The sequence below is a fragment of the Adelges cooleyi genome, unplaced genomic scaffold (assembly GCF_023614345.1).
Source record: "Adelges cooleyi isolate 19-005CV unplaced genomic scaffold, UGA_ACOO_1.1 ACOO_flye_CR_arks_rails_tigmint_CR_PRNA_2, whole genome shotgun sequence".
NCBI lineage: Eukaryota > Metazoa > Arthropoda > Insecta > Hemiptera > Adelgidae > Adelges > Adelges cooleyi.
In genome coordinates, this window is record NW_026095860.1 from 11689602 (window position 1) to 11703553 (window position 13952).

General features: G+C 37.1%; 1 protein-coding gene across 2 annotated transcripts in view; it reads right to left on the bottom strand.

Moving 5' to 3' along the window:
• LOC126833283 (nucleolysin TIAR-like) overlaps positions 1-12947 on the bottom strand; it is a 197786-nt gene extending 184839 nt beyond the window's left edge. For both annotated transcript variants that reach the window (XM_050564527.1, XM_050564526.1), the window contains exon 1: positions 12143-12947. In XM_050564527.1, coding sequence (XP_050420484.1) covers positions 12143-12328 — 186 coding nt within the window. In that variant the 5' untranslated portion in view covers positions 12329-12947. The remainder of the gene's footprint in view (positions 1-12142) is intronic.
• Between the last annotated feature and the right edge of the window lie 1005 nt (positions 12948-13952).

Here is a 13952-nt window from a genome sequence, read left to right on the forward strand (position 1 = left end):
ATAACAATAATATGGCTCTAGAGACGGAAACTTGGTTACTATATAGCAAAGCCTCTATCGAGCCGTATACTATTAATCCTGCGTTTAGCTTGATATGTCGGTTTATCTTATGACCGTAATCCCACGCTCTGTAGCTAATAACGCCTAAGCTCCTAGACTTTACTACCGCAATTACACGTTTACAATTACTACGACTGGTCGTCGTCAGCCTTTTCAAAAGGACACATAACTTTCAGCAAAAAAAAAAAAAACGTTTTCTCCATTTCCGGTTTATTCGCAATTGAATTGCCATTAGCTCCGTCGACCGACTCATCTCTTGTTTTATATTTGACTATTGTCACACTTGAACTTCGTACGCAGACAAGCGGATACTGCGGATATTGAAAAATATATCAATAAAAAAAATAGGATACGTAGATAAAATAATATAGTGTCAGTTTTTTGTTATCTAAATTCCAATCTTTGATAGAAAAGGATGTACTATAACATAGTAACCATTGGGTAATATAGAGAATTCAGATACCTTACCTATCATAACAGTAAGTAGTTGTAAAAAGTGTCTATACAGTGTACTTTTATAATAATCAGTTGTTTAAAACTTGAAAAAGTAGTTGACTATTATGGTGGTACATTATGTTTAGGTCACAAAAGTTTGTACTAATAGACATATATATTTCTACCGAGTACAAGCGATTGTTACTTAAATAATAATCGGCCATTCCACGGGTATGTGACAAGACATTATAAAACAACAATTATTGTAACTCATGCACAGTTTCAAATGTAAGTGTATTAAATTAATACAAACATTGACGTTTTTATGACTTTTGATATTAACATGTGCGCGACGACGGTTGGTTTTTGCTACTACACACAACACATGTTTAATAAATTTAGACATTATTGTTTTTGCTATAGACAAACCGTATTCGTTTTGTCGAGTAAAAAATTTTTACAAGATTTATGATGGACAAATATTTCATTGTTAACATTTTAACTGTATTAGTCATAATAATATGCGTACCAAAATGTGGAGCCGGTTGCACGACGATTGAGGGCAGCTATCTTTGGCAAGCGCGACATTGGCAAGAGATGACGTGGTTAAATAAGATTAACACCCGTACGGACTGGAAATTGAAAAGTGAATTATGGACTACGCCTAACCTCTGCCCAGTCTCTAAATTGGAAATAATCCCTTTATTAATGGGATGCGGATACGGACAGAAATTGATCGACTTTCTCTGGTTGCCGACCTATACAGTAAACGAGCGCAGAGATTTGTCAGAACATGGTGATGATTACGCTCAAGATTGTTGGCTAAATCTTCAAGATAGCCTCAACAAAGGTGCGCATATTTTATTCGTATTGTTGATTTTGAATGAAAAACATTTTATCACTTTCAGTCATAACAATTCCTGTAGACCTGTGACTTCTGACTTTTTAAGAGTAAGTCCGGGTACGTTAAATTTATGGCGCTGTAAAGTTTGACTTTGCAATGTTTTTTGGTGTTAACATAATATGTCAAAAACCTTACTTGGGTGCTATGCCTATGGGTGGGATGCTGACATTTTTTTTAGATTTTCGACGAGTTTAGAAGGATTTGGACTTAAACTACATTGAATACCGGTTACCGGGGCAACCGTAGAAATCCACTATCCGGATTGGCCGACACCTCAAACACAATACCTAATTGTGTCGGCTCGGCCTCGCTGCGAGATCAGCCGTTATCACACTATTTTATGTACATGTATGTGGTGGCGTTTTAAGCATTGCCGGCAACCGAATGTGTGTGTGTGAATGGAAGAAGAGAGGGGGCGATCCGGGATCCGGGAACAAGGCAGCCGACGATCGTTTGTGCGGAGGGGAAGAAGCCCGGACCAGCGGTCGAGGCGAGGGTGTGCAGCCGGCGGCGATGGCGGTCGAATTAATTATTTCCTGGCGACCGGCCGACCTTCCCCGCCGCCGCCGACCGCCGGGCCCAAACGGGGGGGTGCACGTCGACGCCTGAGCGACGACTATTAAAACCGTCTTCCGGATGATTGTTTTGACAGGCCACGCGTTACTTTCATCGGTCTTCGTCATCATAAACCCGTCGCCGTACATTAATGCCACTGTTTTTTTTTTCCAAACGAAATTCACCCCCCCCCCTCCCCATCCACCGCCTCCCACGACTCCTTCTGCCTGACCGTTCGAACGCGGCGGATTATATACCATTTTATTTTTTATTTACCGTCACGATAGCGCATTTATCAATAAAAAAAAAAAAGATAAAATATAAAAAGGTCAAACGCGCGTTTTATACAAAGTTTTTTTAAACGACTGTTTCGTCACCGTATCTCTGGCGGATATCAGAGATAAAAAAAAAAAAATATATATATATAGGGTGATCCAACTAACGTAAGACACTAGTTTTGAAAATTTTTATCACCAGTCCTTATAAGCCAAAAAGGGGGATTTTTGGTTTTTTTAAATGGCAACATATGTTTTTAATTACATACTAGTTTGGCAAAAAATGAAAACAATATGTTGGCGTTTGAATTTTCGTTCATTTGTTCATTTGTTAAGACTTTATAGAGATTTGACTGTTTTTCTTAATATTTTTAATCGTTATTACTACAAAGACGAGTAGTTTTATTACATCACATGAAAATAATTGGACGTGTTTCCGTACTCTGTATCATAATCAGATATAATAAATAACCTGTAATCTAAGTAATCTATAGATAAGAACCGTTTGTCTATCATTATTTCAAAATCTTTTATGGTGACTTCCTAGTTGTTAGAATGTTATCGCCAATTGGCCAATGTGAACATAAATATGAATTTATGTGCTACCGGTTTTGGAAAACCGAAGAAATATGATAATTATTAAGAGGAAATGTAGTATCTTTACAAAGTCATAGCTAATGAACAGATAAATAAAAATAAAAAATTCAAACGCTAACATATTTGTTTTGAATTTTTGGTCTACAAACTTATGTAATTAAAAACATGTTGCCATTTAAAAAAACCAAAAATCCCCCCTTTTTGGCTTTTAAGGATTGGTGATAACATTTTCAAAATATTCAATTTTCAGAGAAAATGAGTGTCTTACGTTAGTTGGTTACCTGTATATGTATATTATATGACTTAAGTCAATTGGCCTATCGTAAAGACCGTACTAAAAGACAAAAGTACTTGTTTTCCAACGGCAACAAAACGAACCGTTATCTTTTTTTTTTTATCCATTTAAACCACTTTGGCGGGAATCATAATATTATATTCTTTTCGGCTAACTGACCGATGGAAAAGACAATTTTTTAAATGTATTTTTTACTTGTAAAACCGTCAGGTATATTTTTATTTGTTTTCTATTTGGTTTGGATTAAAAGTGGTTTCGCTTAGAATTTCAACGGGAAGCTGAATAAAAGACATATTAGTCGGACCAACTTAAATATTATGATGTTGGTACACAATAACGTTGGTCTTTGTGGATATATAGTTGGAATACCTAAAAGGAATAGTTGCTTTGGCTAAACATATTTTAGTTAACCGAACTATGCGTACTATAGTTATTCCAAATGTAAATAATAATTGATTGTGTCCCAAAGATTGTTAACCATATAGTATTTTAGTCGGTCCAACCCTAACACATCTCGAGGAAAACAATGCTCGATGCCGGCCAGGGAATATAAGAAGCCGGAAAAAAGAAATTCACGCCTATATTACTGTTATTGCCGGACGGGCCCCATCATAATATATCGCCACCCCGTACCCATCGTCTCCTGTCGGTCCCTTGTATATATATATATATATATATAATAATAAAATAAACCGGAACAATAATATACTTACACATTGGAATCTCCGGGGACGATTAAACGTGCAAGTACTAATGATCGCGAATCAAACATCTCCCGTTGCCGGTTATACCTACCTACTACTACTACCCAGTGTACTATGTTATATATCACTTTATATTTTATGAGTAATAAAAAAATATATATATAAATAGGTATAGTTTCCTTTTTACCGCGTTGTTATTAATCTTTCGACGTTTTTGGCGGCGCGTGCCTGTCCCCGAGGACGGATTTTCCGGGGCATAGAAATGTGGAAAACCCTGCTTCCCCCGACGCCAAACGCCAAACAAGTAGATGGGCACGAGACACGTACAAAAAAAATATCGCACGTTCGCCACAGCTCGTTATTTATAATACATTTTTTTTTTATTTTCAACCAAGTGCTATGCTGGTTTATTTTTTTTTTTATCATCATCACTCGTTACCATACACGAACCGCACAGTGTTTAATAACAATATGAGAGCTCGGTGCGGTTGAACACGGTTTCAATATAGGGGAAGGAAGAAATATGGCAGTCGAGTGCACCCCGAACGGTGTTTTGTACGGGGCTTTTTTTTTTTTTTTTAACGAAGTCTCAAGTTTCCCCCCTGTAGTTTGTAGTTAACGTTTTTTATAAATTGTATTTTTTTTTATTTAAAATTTTTTTTTGCATCCATTCAATGCATTTTTACACCACCGGGGACCTATTAACGCTTCGCGACAAATGCAGCACTTATCTAGCGCGCGTTCAATGCAATAATAGTGTTTCATAGCAATGGCGATTCGTTATATAACATTATAATTATTTATAGCCCCGGACTCGTCATTGATAAATACATCAAACAATTTTTTTAATTATTATCGGACTGTTCAAGTACAAAAAAATATCCACTCCGGATGGAGTGAGGCGTGTATGGTCAATATAATTATTGTACCTTTTACACCGTTTGCGAGTACCCCAAACACATAGTATGAAAAGGAATTGAAAATGGAACATCGTCTAATGGTCTTTTGAGAATAGCCGCAAAGCCGTGTCGCCGACCATTTTTCTTTGTATCGATTGTCTTTGGGATAAAGTATAACATCATTGCGCTACGTCGTTTGTCTTAAGTCGGTCACTATCTTATAGATAAGCGCAAAGTATACAACAACTAAATTGAATTATTCGCGGATCGACAAAGAAAATGTGCGCTTTGCATTCTTAACACGATTCGTTTTCGACCGTCGGAAGCTAATATGACTTTGAAGGTTTTTTAGTTTTGAATCTTTAAAGAAGAAAAAAAATACTTTTATTTCATCATTTCCCTTTCGCTTTAATACAATCTAAATATTTAATAAATAGAGAGAGAGAGAGGGTATTGCATTTTACACTGTGAAATTTTTTTTCCCTGATCTTTTCATATAATAATACAATTATATATTTAAATGGACTTTTAACAGCGCGGTTTGTACGTTTTTTAATGACGACAAATAATGAAAGTTAGAAATATATAAGAAACTGAATATACAGAACACTATGGCGCAATTTATTACCGGACAACCCTTGTATAAAATGACATTTCCACTCGCCGAGTAGTATAGTGTATTAATATATGAAGGACTGCGGAGAAAAAAGATCAATGTCAATTTTTGTTCATTCTGAAAAAATCATGTTTTTAATTTCAAAACATAATACATTTTGCCTGTAAGCCTAAACTTCCGGCGGTCGTTACTGTCGACTAATCTGTCTTTTTCCCTGGTTCGAGCGCATAAAAGATACAGTACGTCAATACAAATAATTTGATACCAAATTTTCATTTAAAAAAAAAAATTGATATTGGTCTTTTTTATCCGTAGCCCTTCATATATATTATGTCATGTTAGGCTCGTTTAGCTTGCAACCATACACATTTATATATGAACCGCGTTGTAGTTTTTGATTTTGTGTGTACCGATTTCATGCGCGCCTGGTTTGTACCAAATATAATGTGTATATATACATTTTTTTTTGTCGATTGGGTACAACGACTATTATGTTGTATTTTTCAAAAATTACACGAGTGCAGGGCTCTGGAACGTGACAACGCGTACTTGGTCTAGGCGCACAATGAATCACGGAGAGCCGGACACGACAATGGGATAAAAATCATGACAACGGCGGCGCAGCGAGTACTACCGAGTGTATGCGAGAAAACGTTTGTTGTAAAGAAAGGCAGTATTTATTTTTAAGACGTTTTCGGTGGAAACTTGGCGAAACGCCAACAAGACCGGGCTTTGCTCCTTCCCTCTCCCCCCAAAGTGGGCCGCCGTTGTACTATGAACACGGCCACGTCACATTATAAATCTCCACTCATTTCTTAACTCGGATCAGCCTTCTCGCCACCACCCCTTCGTTCGCCCTGTCTGCGCTACTCCTGGCTCTTTCCATTTGGTCGTGTGCGGACGTCCGGTTCGATTCGGAAAAATCATTTAATCGACTTAGACGGATCCCGATTGGTGTCAGTGCTAAAAAAAAAATACATCAAGTAACTCACAGTGTAGTATAATATGATCTTTATCTTGTTCGCTAGCCTGTTAGAGTGCTGGTTTTTATGGTGCTGATATTTCCACTCCAATCAGCCTAATTTCCAGCTATTTAGTCCTAAATAGTTGTGCCTTATAAACAGACAGAAATATATTCTATTTCCACAATTTACACGGTTGGGTAGAGCAAAAACCATATTTAAGTTGAATCGGTCAAGTACAACAATCCCCAAGTTCATTATCAATCGTTGGCTTTTTGGATACTCAAAACTAACGGATGGTAAACTAACTGCTCGGTGCTGTTACTCATGAAGACAAGCAAGTGCGTTTGCCCCACCCCTGTTCTCGATGCGTTTGCAAAGGCATAGTTAGTTTACCTTTATTAATAAAATACACCAAAACACACACATACTATATGTATATAGGTGTACAAGCGCAAAAAAAAAAGGAAAAAATTTCGAAACGGCTTTATAAAATATAAAAAAAAATATGTATATGTATTATATTTATTTATATAATGGAAAAGATTACTCCGCGTTATTTACAATGGTGTGCGTTTGACATGTATTGATGACTCTGTTCGTAGTAGTATTTTATCGATATTGAAAAAAATAATAATAATAACCGTGTACCGTTTCTTGTGTAATAAAGAGAGAGAGAGTGTGTTGTGTACGAGAGAGTGAAAAATAGGGGAGGGGGAGAGAGAAAATCGGGGAAAAGGTCACGGTGGAGTTTGATTAATATGGCGCACGGGGAGGGTCGAAATGTACTCGGAATTTAAAAAAATAATAAAAATTGTCAATTTTATTCTGGGAATGAAGTGTTTTTTGGAGGCGACACGACTCGTTTTGGAAACAAATTAATGGCGTTCGTGACGAGGGTCCGGCCTCGTTCGTTAATGAATATTTTTGTCCGTTGTTGGGCTGACAACAAATCCGGCTAAACTTTTCAATGTGTGCACGAGTGTAATACAAAATATGAAGGTCAACCGTGTGTTTTTCAAAACAAAACAATATAATACTACATTTTAACAAAGTCGAGCACCCGCCCCATAATTATTAACATCATCGTTGTGCAACGGCAAAATATCCAACGCGAAACGTCAGTTATAATAATGTGTATTATGTCCTTCTACAGTATGTTATAACCATTGTAAAATAATATTATAATAACCACACTAAACTAGATTGCTATGATTTACATGTCGCCATCTTTGTGGGAATCAGTACCTTATCACAATAATCGCAGAATAAAATATTACAAGTCAAGTTGATAACGCAGAATCACAGATGTATGTATATTTATATATTTTTTGTATACACAAATAAATACCACAAAAATGGCGGCGTTGTGTCGACTTCCATTCTTATCACTAGTTAGCAGTCTAGTTTATTATAATTATATCTTTGATAATAACCTATATATTATTATAGAGTCTTTAGTTTATTATTATTTTTTTGATTTCCCCCTTATTATACCAATAACGGCTACTAATTTTCAATATTATTGTCCATATTAAAATTATACTGCTGTGGCTTACAGCATAATTACAATCAGGATTTTTATAATAATATTATTTCTTGGGTGTATATAACTTGAGTTTGAGTTTAGAGACAAAAGTTATTTTTATCCGTTTCTCAGTTGTTAGAGATAGATTGTTTAGCTTTTGACATACTTTAGAGTAATTATTATTGATTAGTTGTGTGTAAAAAATAACTAATATTATTATGTTGTAATCAATAAAAAAACGAACTAAGCGAGTATAGTCACAATAATGTTTTTTTTTTACAATTTTTTTAAAAAAATGAAGCTGTATTAAGGATTTGACAAAAATGAGAAAAAATAATATTATTTCTTAGGAATGATGATTACTGTTCATTTTTTATCTCGGCTGCGCTGTAACGGATAACGCTGCATAATTTCAGAGTTCACCGAGAAAGAGATCTTTGGGGCTAATGGACTTCAACGCCTTTATTATGATGACTCCGCCTAATGAGTTCAGGTCGGAAATAAGTTTCACTCAAAACCAACATAAATCTAGTCGTCGGGCGAAAAAGCCATTATGCGAAAAACACAAACCATTTTCTATTTTTAGTTGGTCGTCCGGTGTGACACTATTAAATGACCGAGTCGAGTCCAAAGACCATATAGGTACATATACAAAAACAAATAATGAAACGTTTTATTAACCTCGTAACGCTAATTAACTTACCCAAAACTCGTATAACGCGTAACACGTTGAGGAGAGACAATATATAATGTTACTTTGCTTGCATCCGACTTGCCACTTTTGCCAGGTAGATAGATAGGTATGTTTTGTTGTTTTTAACGACAACAACAGGCTATAATAACGTTTATACGGGTGACTTGACGGCCATAACGAACGGCTATTAATTAATTGAGCTCACTTAATAGCTGTATAACAGTATAGTGGGTCATAATATATATAATATAGGTAAATGAGCTTGCTACGCCGCCACTCAGCTGTGTATATTTTTCGTTTACAGTTTAACAATCCGAAAGAGTCTTTGGCCGTAAGTAAGTGATATATATATATATATATATATGAGTGTGTTTCGTTTATGGTCCAAGTTTAACTCTCTACGATGTGACTTCGAGCGTAAATCGACAGACTAGTTTCATCTCGGCTCGTTCAGACGTGCACGACAATCCGTCGCAAAGCCTCTCCATTAAACGCGCTTATGCATACTACTCGGGTGTGAACCGAACGCCTATTATTATTATTATTTTTTTTTTTTTATGCAATCATAATATATATTTTCTTCTAGAACTCGCCCACTCGATAAAAGGAAAAACAGACCAGATAACGCAAAACGAACCGTAGAGCAGACAGGTACAATATCTCAGATCCGATCGCTACTGCAGTCGGCGCATTGTTTAGTAGTTTTTGTTAAGATCGGTGAAGAAGTTTGAACGTATCGAAACAAACGATATTTTATTCTCTTGTTGTTTGCAATAAGCACAAGTCGAGTGGCCACTTAGACGTGTATTAGACCGGATTGGTGCGAGCCATATACATATAGGTAAGGTGCACCGTATAATATGGATTTCATATTAAGGCGCTTTGTACACGAGTAAACGCTATTGTAGCGTTACTACGCGTAAGACGGTTCTTGATACATATATTATTATACCTGTACTTAAACATCAAACAAACGATCGGGGAGTAAAAAAAAATGTACTTATATGTGTTTATACACACAACTACTGTAATAACGACACGGATTTCACATAACAAGTATAGTACTGTAATATAGTTCTTAAATATATATTAGCGAATAAGCAATTAAATGTAGGCCAAACAATCAAAACAAAACTATACAAAATTGTCTACACATACAAATTTCAATCATGTTTATTATTTAAAGCCGCCCAAATTACTATGTCGGATGCACTCTCCTGTAAGCAACCGTTCTGTTACGAGGAGGGTATTGTCGCGTGCATTAATGTTTTTACATTGTTTTTACGAATATTATAATTGTGTGTGTGTTTATTAACTTTTGAGTTACTTTTCTTTTACTTAATTTAAAAAGTGTTACCTTTTCTCCCGTCGCCTTTAAGGTAATTCGAAACTAAGCGTTCTTTAATAATAAGTGTATTGTGTTAAAGACCGCATCTCCCGAGGAAACCAGAATACGGCTCTTGTTTCTTTGCTAGTGTCAGTACTTGCGTTCAAGCTACCAACCTGTTTATTATAGTTATAAAGCTAGACAATATAATTGTCCCGAGGCATTATACTATTTATAATCAGAGGCTTGTTCGTTAGATGGAAAATCACCTGAGGCAAAAACAATCCGGAAGGTAACTAGAGCTCTGCCACATTTACGCGCACTTACTAAAAGTCACCTGAGTGTTTAGGTAAAAGGTATTAAGTAATTTTATTTACAGTGTGTGTGTGTTTAACGGTTCGTGTACCAAAGTGCGTATACGACAGTACATAATAAATAGTAGTTAAAGTTTGGAAGCTGATTTTTTTCTGATCCATCTGGATGTAAGACACTCATTTTCTATTTTTATCTTCATCCCTTAAACAAGAACAGATCCAATTATTTGTTTTAAATGTTTCCATTTGAAAAAACTAAGTCCATACAAAGAAAATAACAATACAGTAACATCAGCTACCTATTAAATGATTCCACTCAAAGTTCCGCACCTCACGACCGTATCGTTTATATACCGTTTGTAACCAGCAAGTAACCGGATTAAACACGGTATTTCATTGAATAATACTTAACCGATATATATATATTATGACAAAAAGGATAAAGCACCCGTCGAGTTGCTTACAGGAGTGGGCGAGTAGCACTGACCTGTGACCGCAGTGCTTTTCAATTAATCCGGCGGAACTGGCGTTGATTTTCCACTAGTCGTCGTTATTAATAATAATAATGATAATAAATGTTATCCCCGAGACCTCCAACGCCTCGGTTAACGCATTTTATATCTGTACACTTAAATCCATACACTTGTGTTATATATAAATATATAATGGTTATAAATTCTGTTAGGTATAAAAAAATGTAAGCTCGGTTTTGATCTTTTGCGACCTTTATTTATGTGTTTAGGTCATATTATTATTAATACTTATTTAGCTAACAAAGAAAATTTAATAATAATATGTGTTTAACTTGATTAAAATTCTAACGTTTACACTGATAGGAAACTTTGTAATTTTTTTTGTAATTTTAGAAACATTTTGGATTCCATACAAAATAGGTAATGAAAAAACTACCGAAAGTTATTTAATTTAAATGCAAATAGGAATGTATGTAGGAACAAGCCACGTGAATGTTTTTAATAATAATATTATGATTTATAAATTGCAGTATCGGCTTAAATGTAAAACGTTTAAACCGTCGATTATGAATTTCTGTGTATTTTTTTCGTACCATCCAAACCGCTAATACAAGTTGTTCTATTGTACAAGAACAACGACGGTTTTAATCTCAATAAGATTGATTTCTTTCATCATACGACCGTGTACGACTCAAAGGGGAAGAAAATGCAAAATAATTCTCAGAAACCCGTAGGACGCTGCGTTATTTTTCTCATCCGTTATTAAACTCATCATTCATAAAAATATATAAATATAATATTTTTTAAAATATAATATTGTTCAAGATAATATTCGTACAGCGAAATTGATACAGCGTTCAAAAGAATCATGAAAACTATAGTGTAACCGCGTGAAATCCCTAAAATCCCGTTTTTACATTTTAACCAAAGGGAATTTGAGCAAAAAAAATGTATTTACATTATACTTTCTATTTCTGTGTAGATGATGCGTTATGGTGATTTAATGCAATTTTACTTATTTAATTTAAATCAATTTAGCTCTCCGTTAATAATACATACTGTTATTTCGGTTTTAATTATTACTTTGGAGCATCATTTAACATTGGCACAACTAGAGTTGGAGGGACTAGGAAAGTTCAAATCCTTCTAAACTCGTTCAGGTTCTAAAATAATGTCAGCAATCGATCAGGCACAGCGTTTAAGTAAGGTTTCTAATTTTTAATAAAATTCTGAAGAAGTTTTCAGAGTTTCTAATAGGCCTAAACTTCCTTAGACCCCTCTACCCGCTATCCTATTTTTGGCTTCTCAAATACTTGTTGATATTTTTCCTACGGCACCAGGTTGCGGTGTTTTTTTCTTAAACTCGATTCCAAACTGTGTACTATTTATTGTCAGTACAATTTTACTGTAATCACTTATCATGTTTAAATCATGCTAAAAAATGTTAAACAAGTAGGTACTTAAAAAACAACATTACAATCGTTTAATGTGCTCAACGGTTTACCTTAAGGCCGGAATTTCCGTTGACGACGGCTGACACGGCAGCGGCTGCGGCGGCGGCTGACGGGCTGACTGCGTTACCGTTGGACAGAGAGGCCATGGCGGCGGCGGCGGCTGCGGCGGCAGACGGTGCGGGACAAGCCATATGATTGCCGTAGTTGGTCGGCATGGTGTACGGTACGAAGAGCATCTGTTGTTGGTGTTGATGCGGCAGCGGCAGCGGCGGCTGGTGGTGGTGGTGGTGATGGATGTCGTCGAGGTGCTGCTGCTGCTGCTGACGGTGATTGCCGGCGGTGACGCGACCCGCAATGGTACACGGACAACGGTTCAAGACGTGCTGTACCGACTGCTGCGGCGTCGGCGGTGGCGGCGGATACGGCAGCGTTCTTACGGCGGCGGCGGCCAGTCTGCAGTCACGGGTACGGACGGGTCCGGGCGGAGCACAGGTGCACGCGTGGTGCAGATGGTGATGGTGACGCAACGGCGGCGGTGACGGTTTGTTCGTTACGATGCACGCGTCGCACGCGGCCAACTGCAGTAGATCGTGATAGCCGACCACCAACCCGCTGTCCGACGTGTTCAATAGTATGGTGTCCGTGGCTGTCCGACTAACACGTCACAGGCGTTCCGGCGGCCAACAACACGGACATCGTCGACAGGCGGACACGCGTCGCGGAGGGGCTGTAATAACTATAGTGTGTAAAACACAACGGTGGCCACCGCTTATGGTAACACGTGGGCGTGCTTTTGATAACAGCTGTTGTCTGCCGTGCGCGTCTCGCTATGCCAGCGGCGTGTGTTTGCTTCGTTATAAATGGTGAGGATAACTAACCGGCAACCGAGTCCGCCACGGACGCAATGACGCCGCCGCCGCCGCCACCGCAGATCGCGGCCGTCAGAGAGCGCCAAAGCCTTTTTCGTTTTTTTATTGTTGCCTCCCCTAATTTACTTGGACGGGGATGTCTCTATAAACCGGACACGGTGCACGGTAGTCCAAAAAAAACGTTAAAAGCCCCTTTGAAAATCTGTTTTTTTGAAAATTTAGATTCTCCTACTCACTACTCACATGCAAAAGACTCGATAACGTTTGAACAATTTTCAGTTTAACCCACGAAGTATAAAAAATGAACTACAGATTTCTGATCATAACTTACTACCGTGTTTTGTTTGGGGGTAAACTAAATCAGTACAGCGAGTGATCCATCCGACGTAAGATCCTCATTTTCAAAAAGTACATTTCGAATTCTATATAACAGACATGCTGTTTATAAGACATGCGCATGCGCGAAGAAAGACCTAATTCTGACATGCCAAAGAACAAAACATTCTAACGGAAACAACAAACGATTGCTTCTTTGCTTGCTGAAAGTTTAACTTTTGGTTTTCTTCTCAGGCACGGGTTCGATTCGTCCGGTTGTCGCTAACGACCTCGCCCTGATCAAACAATTTCGGGAAACCGACAGGGGGTGCCTTTTTCTTTCTCCAAGAAGTTGCCGTCCCTGGAAATACAACCCATGACCAAAATTCGAACGGGCGGCCAAGTGTAATAATTATATTGCCACCTTCCTTTCGCACTCGACAAAGCTGTCCCAAAAGATTGCTCGCAGTAATAATCAGAAATTAAATCACAGCAAAAAATGTTACCGTTATATAACTTTTATACGAGGGTATTATTATACTGACTTTTTTGCCCTTGGGTATAATATACAAGTCCTCTGTCCAAACCCTTTTTTTTTTGTTTTGTGTAGAACTATCCTTCGACTGTGTGTATTGATTATGTGTATTATTAAATTAACCCTTTTTACTCATGAAAA